This window comes from Balaenoptera acutorostrata, chromosome 5 (assembly GCF_949987535.1).
Source record: "Balaenoptera acutorostrata chromosome 5, mBalAcu1.1, whole genome shotgun sequence".
Lineage (NCBI taxonomy): Eukaryota > Metazoa > Chordata > Mammalia > Artiodactyla > Balaenopteridae > Balaenoptera > Balaenoptera acutorostrata.
The window spans coordinates 135,059,355-135,068,515 of record NC_080068.1 but is presented as its reverse complement, the minus strand read 5'-3'; the positions used below and the strand labels follow the sequence as shown (position 1 = coordinate 135,068,515).

General features: G+C 38.2%; 1 protein-coding gene across 1 annotated transcript; it reads left to right on the top strand.

Annotated features, from left to right (window-relative positions):
- The first annotated feature begins 6,645 nt into the window (after positions 1 to 6,645).
- Positions 6,646 to 8,090, top strand: LOC103005501 (transcriptional enhancer factor TEF-1-like). The gene is given in 3 exon segments (XM_057546995.1): positions 6,646 to 6,830; positions 6,832 to 6,990; positions 7,054 to 8,090. Coding segments are annotated over 3 exon segments (1,236 nt in total). The 5' UTR covers positions 6,646 to 6,767; the 3' UTR covers positions 8,068 to 8,090.
- Positions 8,091 to 9,161: the final 1,071 nt, after the last annotated feature.

Here is a 9,161-nt window from a genome sequence, read left to right as displayed (position 1 = left end):
TAAGAGCCTCCATTTATTGCTTCCATCTTGTGAATATTTGTGGTATATACATTTGTAAATCCAACATTGTTTCAATATTTTCTCTTTAATGTCTGCTTAACTTTGTCCCTCACATCATGAATTACTTCAAGTGAAATACCATGTCTAGTCATACTTTGTAAAGAAAATAATTTTAACCATGTACATAGGCATAAAAGAATTAGGTTATATATAATAGAAATTTAATATCTAATGTTTTGACTTTGTTAGCCTAACATTTGTTAAGTAGAGCCCCCTCATTCCCCACCCCACCCCAGGTGTCAGATGGTGAACCACGTTTAACACAAGAACACAAGGCAATGGAGATAGAGAAGCTTGTTACTCCCATCTCCTGGAGGAAGTACACTGGAGAAGTCAGGGCAAGACTCAGGCAGAGAGAGTGACAGGGGCACATGCCTTTATTAGGGTCTGAGGGTGGAATGCTTTGAGGTTCCCAGGCTGAGGTTGGATTGGTTAATTCAAACAAAAAGGACTGGTGTTTAGTAAGCTTGGTGGGGAGTCAGGCATTAATCTGAGGGATGCACAAAGAGAAGGTCCTGGGCCTTGGGGGGAGAATGCTTATCACAAGGGCAGTGGAGAGATAGTTTAAGGGACCCCCACAAGCAGTTTGGCCACACAAAATGGATGACAAGGCCACAGTATTATGGAGTAGTTTAGCTGCATTCTCAACATCTCTCTTCTATTTTATTTGCAGAAATGTAAGCTTGAAAAAGAGCTATATATTGAAATATTTTTTTACATGTCTAAATCGTAGCAGTCAGTTCAATTTAATAACCAATGAACATGGCCTAGTTTTTAAACAGATATAAAAAGTTTTCATTTTTGTATCTTTTTATCATTTGAAAATAATTTTTATCAGTATTAAATTGAGCAAACCACCAGCAATGACTAGGGGAAAGGAATAACAACAGTAAAAGGAGAGGATGCTCAGGCAAGTTTTAGAAAAATATAATAAATGATAGATCCAATAATGTATAGAGAAAACTGTGATTTTTTTGAGTTTATGAAATACTTATCATATTTAATTAAAGTGTAAAAATAGTTGTCACTGTTTATAGACCCCTGTCTCAGATGTTTAACAAATATAGGAATTGAATAATAAATGCATTTTCTGTTGGGTAACTGAAATAATGGCTTGATTTAGGCTGAGAATGCTTGGGTCTTAGCTTTTTTCAGTCATATTTCATTTTACCTTTCCTACTACCCTGAGATCTCAACTCTACTGTTGAAAAAATAAGTAAAACACTGCTGACCACACAAATCTATTGTCAAGATCAAAATAGGGCACAAATACAAAGGGGTTTTGTGAACTATACCAAATGACAAGAGAGAAGTGGACCTGTGACAACAATGAAGATAGTAATACAGTTGCTGTTGCTGCCACCAGGCTGAATGGTGTATTGCCAGCATTACTCATTAGTACATGCATTCATTTAATACATATATGTTGATCTCTTGGTATTGTGCTAAGTACTGGTTACATTATGTTGAACAAAGGAGACACAATCTTTGCTTTCATGGTGCTGAACCTTTAAGATGATGGCAATGGCTAAATGGGAGGAGGGAGATGGTATCAGAAGGCATAAAACAGATCAACCGTAGAACTCCAGGTGAAGTATGGCAGGAAGGGGAAACGTATGTGGAATGCTCTGAAATGGGACTGAATGAAGGCAGTGTGGCTGGAGGATAAGGAGGAAGAATAAGCAGGCAAGGTTCAGATATACTTAAGGGCTAGCCTAAGCAGTTAGGATTTTTATCCATTGGACAGTAGAAAACTACTGAAGGATTTTAAGCAGAAGATTCATATTATATAGTTTGCATTTAAAAAAATAATTCACATGACTTACTGATTTTAATGGGATGTTTGTCACTACCAGTCTGAACTGGATTTTTCCAATACAAAATAAAAAAGTTTTGGTGTCAGTAAAGGGCAATTGAAAAGAACAGCCGTGCCAATGAAGTAAGGATTTAAATTGAAAACAAAGCAAACAAAACAAAAAGAAAAATGACAACCAAAGCTTATTTTAAAAATGTGTCTAATTCTGTAAGTGGAACATATCTATATGCCTTGCCCTAATTTTAAATGACAATGAGTATATCTAGTGGACAAGATTAGGAAAAGCAATTAGAACTCCTTTCTTCTTTATTTTAATATATGTATATTTATTTATTCTTATTTATCACAAATAAGTTTAAATTTTATTGCCTTCTCTTTTTAAATGACTAAGTTCAACTGTCATGTTATAATATCCTAAAGATGCCTCAGACTGTGTTTTATGGGGTGATTTATAAAAGGCCCAGGGCTATCTCAGGCTTTTGAAAATATTCTGAAATGTTTATTAATGGCCTCATAAACTATGCTCATCCTGTTTTGCTGATGAATACTTGGCAGTTGGAAAAAAGGCACTCAGTTCATTACCACATGAGATCACAAGATATTCTGTAAGGATATACCTTACTAATTTCTGATATATATAAAACTATGAGTTTTTAAATTATCAGCAAAGATTAATGTACAAAGAGTGCACTAAAAATCACTTCAGTCTGAGACTGAGAAGCCATTATTTTCATATACACAGGTTAAGATAATTGTTAAAGGCAATCAGTGGCTATTTTCAAATACGTTTTCAGCATTTGTTTATTTAGAAAGTGAAAATCAAATTTCTATAACTATCCTCTTCTTTCAATAAACTGAAAAGCTGTTTCTTTAAATTTTGCTCAAAATAAGTCTATAGATATGTATAAATAGAAATAATACTTTGATACTTTATTTTTGTCCTATTGTTGGTTGCCTGGATAGCTACATCACAGATAGGCAATTAATTAAGCAAAATAAATAATTTAGTTCATTTTTAATATTTTCAGCGGGTAGGCAATGTACTGTGGATGCAACATTAAGCAAAATTATAGTGGGTTCCTCCCATATCACTGTCAGGTCTGTACCAAACGGAGCAGCAGCTTTGGAGAAGAGTTTTGAAAAGCTTTTCAATTAACTATAAAGTACTACCCAAATTATAGATATAATTAGAATCTCAGGAGACTCAGAAACACCATAAAAATAGTGATATGTTAATTAGAGTTCTTATAAGTGGTTTCTATTTTCAGTGACTAACTTCTACTTTGCGGATTTTGGACATACATAGTAAAATAGGGGAAAATGTAGGAGAAACAGTAAATAACCAATATTGCTTTATCTTGGATAGCTAACATCTATCCAATTATCATAATACATATTCTAAATTTAGCATTATCATAATTAAACTATATTCTAAATTTTCTGAGCAAACGCTTCCAAGAATCCTACCACATATTTGCAAATTATTAGTCTATCTATTAGTATACTGGAATTGTTTTTTAAATATTCAGCATGTAATACCTGAAACTATTAGCTTGAAAATTAAACTTATTCGTAATGCTTATAAGCACAGGCTTTTAGTACTTAACAAAAAGTTAAGAAAGCTGTAAAGTTTCCAAAATGGAAAAACATAAATGGTTCAAGAGTCCTTTTGTCCATTTAGACATCTAAAATTCATGAAGCAGACACAACTAGCTCAGATTTTTTTAAAAATCTAATCTCTTCAATTACATCTAGTTTTGCTCATTAAAGTAATCTAGAAATCATTTTACTTGTCTACCTAAAGATCAAGGGACATAATTATGAAACGAACCTTCACTTTATTTCTATTGGAAAAGAATGTCTTAAATTAGATGAAATAGATATCTTTTTCAAGTAAAGTATAATAAGAAAAATAGTATGTTATGCATGACAAAAACCCCCAAAATTTAAAATTTAAAGACTAAAAGATAAATAAAACTGGATAATTGAGCCAAAAATAAAGGACCAGAGACTATTTCATGGCTGTTTCCCCAGTGAAGAAAATTAGTGCTCCGAAGATGTAACTGAGTACACTAATTTCTTGTCAGGCTATCAGAAATATCTTTTCAAAGCGTTTTATTTTGTGTCTACACTGAGGCTCTTTCATTCATATTTGACCCTTTCCTCTTATTTACTCTTCCCTTTTTGTCCCTTTGTGCAATGCACTTTAGAGAATGTGTGTGTTAACTCAAATTAATTGACTTGGTGAAACTGTACTGGGCCATATTTTATGGATTTTGTTTGTTTTTTAATATTATTGAAGTATAGTTGATTTACAATGTGTTAATTTCTGCTATATAGCAAAGTGATTCAGTTATAAACATGTACATTTTTCATATTCTTTTCCATTTTGGTTTATCACAGGATATTGAATATAATTTCCTGTGTTATACAGGAGGACCTTGTTGTTTATCCATTGATATAATAGTTTGCATCTGCTAACTCCAAATTCCCACTCATACCCTTCCCCAGCCCACCTCCCCCTTGGCAACCACAAGTCTGTTCTCTATGTCTGTGAGTCTGTTTCTGTTTCATAGATAAGTTCATTTGTGTCATATTTTAGACTCCACATATAAGTGATATCATATGGTATTTGTCTTTCTCTTTCTGACTTCACTTAGTATGATAATCTCTAGATCCATCCATGTTGCTATAAATGGCATTATTTCATTCTTTTTATGGCTGAGTAATATTCCATTGTATATATACCAGGTCTTTTTTATGCAGTCATCTGTCAATGGGCATTTAGGTTGTTTCCATGTCTTGGCTACTGTAAATAGTTGGGTCATATTTTATGGAAGGTAGTGGAATGACTGATCTAGGAAAGATATACAGAAATCCCTGCAGGGGAAGGAGACTGGTGCAAGGAAAGCACTGAAAGCAATATTGATGGAGAACAGAAGAGGGAGTAACAAGATGAAGTGGGGACTATCGGCTAGGGCCAGAACATGCAGGGCCTGGGCACTACTCTATGAGCAATGAACAATGCCTTTTAAGTATAGCATTTAGGGTGACAGGATCAAAATTGTGATTTATAAGGTCTCGTTCTTGGGGAAACATATCTTTTGGAGACCATGAAGCTATCCTTGGAAAAGGAGGCAATAGTAGAAATTAGAAGCATAGAGGGCTATTTCTGAAGACTCGTAGAGAGATATCAATGATTTGAATGGGGAGATAGAAGTTGGTATATTTTAGGCATATTGGATGTTATAACACCAGGATTTTTCAATGGGACAGAGCTTGTTGCAAAGGAGGCTATGATTCTAAGCTTTCTGACAGTGGCCCTCCGTGGATAGTAATAACTATGAGGACTCTAAAATTTGTGTTTCCAAGTCAAAGCACTGTTCATAACTTCCAACTCCTGTATGTAACGGGTTACTCAACATCTGTAGTTAGCTGTCTCACAGTTATCTTGAAGTCATTTAATATATACTGAACTCGTGGCCTTTAACCCATTATTATCCCCCCCCCTCTTTTTTGGTGAGGACTAAATGATATTTATTTATTTTGTACTTAACATAGAGTGAATATGCCTTCCCCTTGATTTACTATGACCAAGTACAGTTGTCTCTCTCTGTATCCCTGGGGATTTGTTCCAGGAGCCCACTCAGATACCAAAATTCAAGGATGCTCAAGTCTCTTATATAGAATGTCGTAGTATTTGCATATAACCCACACACATCATCCTGTATACTTTTTTAAAATTTAAAGAATAGTTTATGTACAATAGTATACGTTACAGATGTACAATACAGTGATCCACAATTTTTAAAGATTATATTTATTGCTCTTATAAAATATTGGCTACATTCCCTTCATTGTACAATATATCCTTGTAGCTAATTTTATACACAGTAGTTTGCACCTTTTAATCCCCTACCTCTATCTTGTCCCTCTCAGCTTCCCTCTCCCCGCAGACTCACAGATATAGAGAACAAACCACTAGATTGTTCTCTATATCTGAGTCTGCTTCTTTTTTGTTATATTCACTAGTTTGTTTTATTTCTTAGATTCCACATATAAATGATATCATACCTAAATATAAGAACAGAAACCATAAAACTCCTAGAGGAAAACATAGGCAGAACATCTTCGACATAAATTATAACAATATTATTTCCTTCTTAGTGATCCCTGTTTTAGTACAATATTCCCTCTCCAAACTGCACCTGTCTTGACTGCCTTCACTTATATGAGAATGGGGAGAAGATCAAATTCTTTTTTTTTCTTTTTGCTATTAAAATCCTCAAGGAGGCCGGAGCCGAGCCGAGCCTCTGCAGCTGCCGCCGCGGCCCCGCCGCCCGCCACGGGCGCCCACCAAGCACTTTGCAGACTCGCTTCCACCCTGCGAGCCAGTCCGCGCGGCGGGGCCCGGGCTCAGGGCGGCCGCGTCCGGGGACAGGCCATGCAGTGAAGGCCCCCGACCCCGTCCACCTTTGCCTGGAGCCACGGGCAGCAGCCCAGCACGTCCAGCCGGCCCCGGGGCAGGAGCGGCGCTGGGGGCGGGGGAGGGTGGCCCAGCCCGGGGAGCAGGAGCTGGGCTCCGAGCTGAAGGCGGGGGAAGCGGCGCCGAAGTTTTCCTGGGACTCACCGGGCGCTGCGGCAGCACTGTTGCTGCCGCCGCCGCCGCTGCTTCGTTGCACATTCAAGTGGAAAATTTTCAGGAGTCAGCAGAAACATTGTGTCCAAGAAAGACTGAGTCGCAGTAACCACCAAACCCTGGAGGAGACTCTCCCTGGAAAACTTCCCTTCGGTTTATTTACTTGAAAAGGCTCCAGGCTTCGGCTTGGAAAATTCAACCGCCAAAATTGAGCCGAGCAGCTGGAGCGGCAGTGAGAGCCCTGCCGAAAACATGGAAAGGATGAGTGACTCTGCAGGTAAGCCCATTGACAATGATGCAGAAGGGGTCTGGAGCCCCCGACACTGAGCAGAGCTTTCAGGAAGCCTTGGCTATCTATCCACCATGTGGGAGGAGGAAAATCATCTTATCAGATGAAGGCAAGATGTATGGTAGGAATGAATTGATAGCCAGATACATCAGACTCAGGACCGGGAAGACGAGGACCAGAAAACAGGTGTCTAGTCATATACACGTCTTAGCAAGAAAGAAAGTTTGAGAAATTCAAGCCGCCGTTAAGGTGTCTAGTCACATTCAGGTTCTTGCCAGAAGGAAATCTTGTGATTTTCATTCCAAGCTAAAGGATCAGACTGCGAAGGATAAGGCCCTGCAGCACATGGCCGCCATGTCGTCAGCCCAGATCGAATCAGCCACTGCCATTCACAGCCAGCTGGGGCTGCCAGGGATTCCACGCCCCACCTTCCCAGGGGCGCCGGGGTTCTGGCCAGGAATGATACAGACAGGACAGCCTGGATCCTCACAAGACGTCAAGCCCTTCGTGCAGCAGGCCTACCCCATCCAGCCAGCGGTCACAGCCCCCATTCCAGGGTTTGAGCCTGCGTCAGCCCCAGCTCCCTCGGTCCCGGCCTGGCAGGGCCGCTCCATTGGCACAACCAAACTCCGCCTGGTGGAGTTCTCAGCTTTCCTCGAACGGCGGCGAGACCCAGACTGGTACAACAAACACCTCTTCGTGCACACTGGGCATGCCAACCATTATTACAGTGACCCATTGCTCTTATCAGTGGACATTCGTCAGATTTATGACAAATTTCCTGAAAAGAAAGCTGGCTTAAAGGAATTGTTTGGAAAGGGCCCTCAAAATGCCTTCTTCCTCATAAAATTCTGGGCTGATTTAAACTGCAGTATTCAAGATGATGTCGGGGCTTTTTATGGCGTGACCAGTCAGTATGAGAGTTCTGAGAATATGACAGTCACCTGTTCCACCAAAGTTTGCTCCTTTGGGAAGCAAGCAGTAGAAAAAGTAGAGACGGAATATGCAAGGTTTGAGAATGGCCGATTTGTATACCGAATAAACCGGTCCCCGACGTGTGAATATATGATCAGTTTCATCCACAAGCTCAAACACTTACCAGAGAAATATATGATGAACAGTGTTTTGGAAAACTTCACAATTTTGTTGGTGGTAACAAACAGGGATACACAAGAAACTCTCCTGTGCATGGCCTGTGTATTTGAAGTTTCAAATAGTGAACATGGAGCACAGCATCATATTTACAGGCTTGTAAAGGACTAACCATGGTTATTTATAAATATAGATATCTGTATATACACACACACACATATGTGCGTGCACACACACACATGTGCGCACACACACACACTCTCTCCATGATCGAACGACTGACTATAAACCTCACCATGCAAGGGTGCTGCCCTGGCCCTGAGGTCACCCCAACTTTTCTAAATCCTGTTTGAGTGAAGTCATTTTTTCATGTGTTCATACTCATTGTAGCTGTGAAGTTCTGGTACCGTTGTAAAAAGAGAAATCGAGTTGTTTCTGTGTGTTATTCAGATCCGCAGCCCACAGTTCCTCAGAAAGCTGAACCTTAAGAACCCAAGTCTCTGTTTGCAGAGACCTGTTTCTCGTTGTGGTAGAAAAAAAAATTAAGACAGAGCATTTACCATTGGACATTTACAGCCTTTATACAAATGTATTTAGTGGGTTTTTTTTTAACATAAAATTCTTGTTTTAAGATACAAGTAAAATTTAAATATAGATGTAAATTAGTGCACAAAACTAAGAATCTTTAGACTTTGTAACAAGTTAGGGTGGAAGTTATGAAAGAACATAATTCACTAAATTATTTTTTAAATGAAACTTTTCCTTCTTTTTGAAACCAACTTTAAAATATAGCCTTAAAAAATGCTTGGTAGAAATATCCTAATGAGACAAATTTGTACTTTTTTCTTCAAGGTTAAAACTAATCTCCTAATCCATTAAACTCTTGAAACAGCTGTTACAGAGGAAGAAAACTTCACCCCTTATTCTTAACATATATAGTATATTTAAAAAATATAAAATTGTATTGTAAAAAAATAAATAAATAAAATCCTCAAGGACACTTAGCATCAGGTACATTTCTTGGCTGGGGCAACAGGGAGTGGGAGCCCACCTAGGACATGCGCATGATTCATAGGAGTGAACATAAGATGCTGAAATTTAGTCTCCTTTTATGGACACTATCAAATTTCAATTTTTTTTTCTGTAAAGTTGCTAAGGGATCACTGAAAGATGCTCATTGTATGATATTTTTTCATGTGTGATTATATTGAGTCTTTTCAATTAGTTAACAATTTTGGTCCTTTCAACTGGTTAATAATTTTACT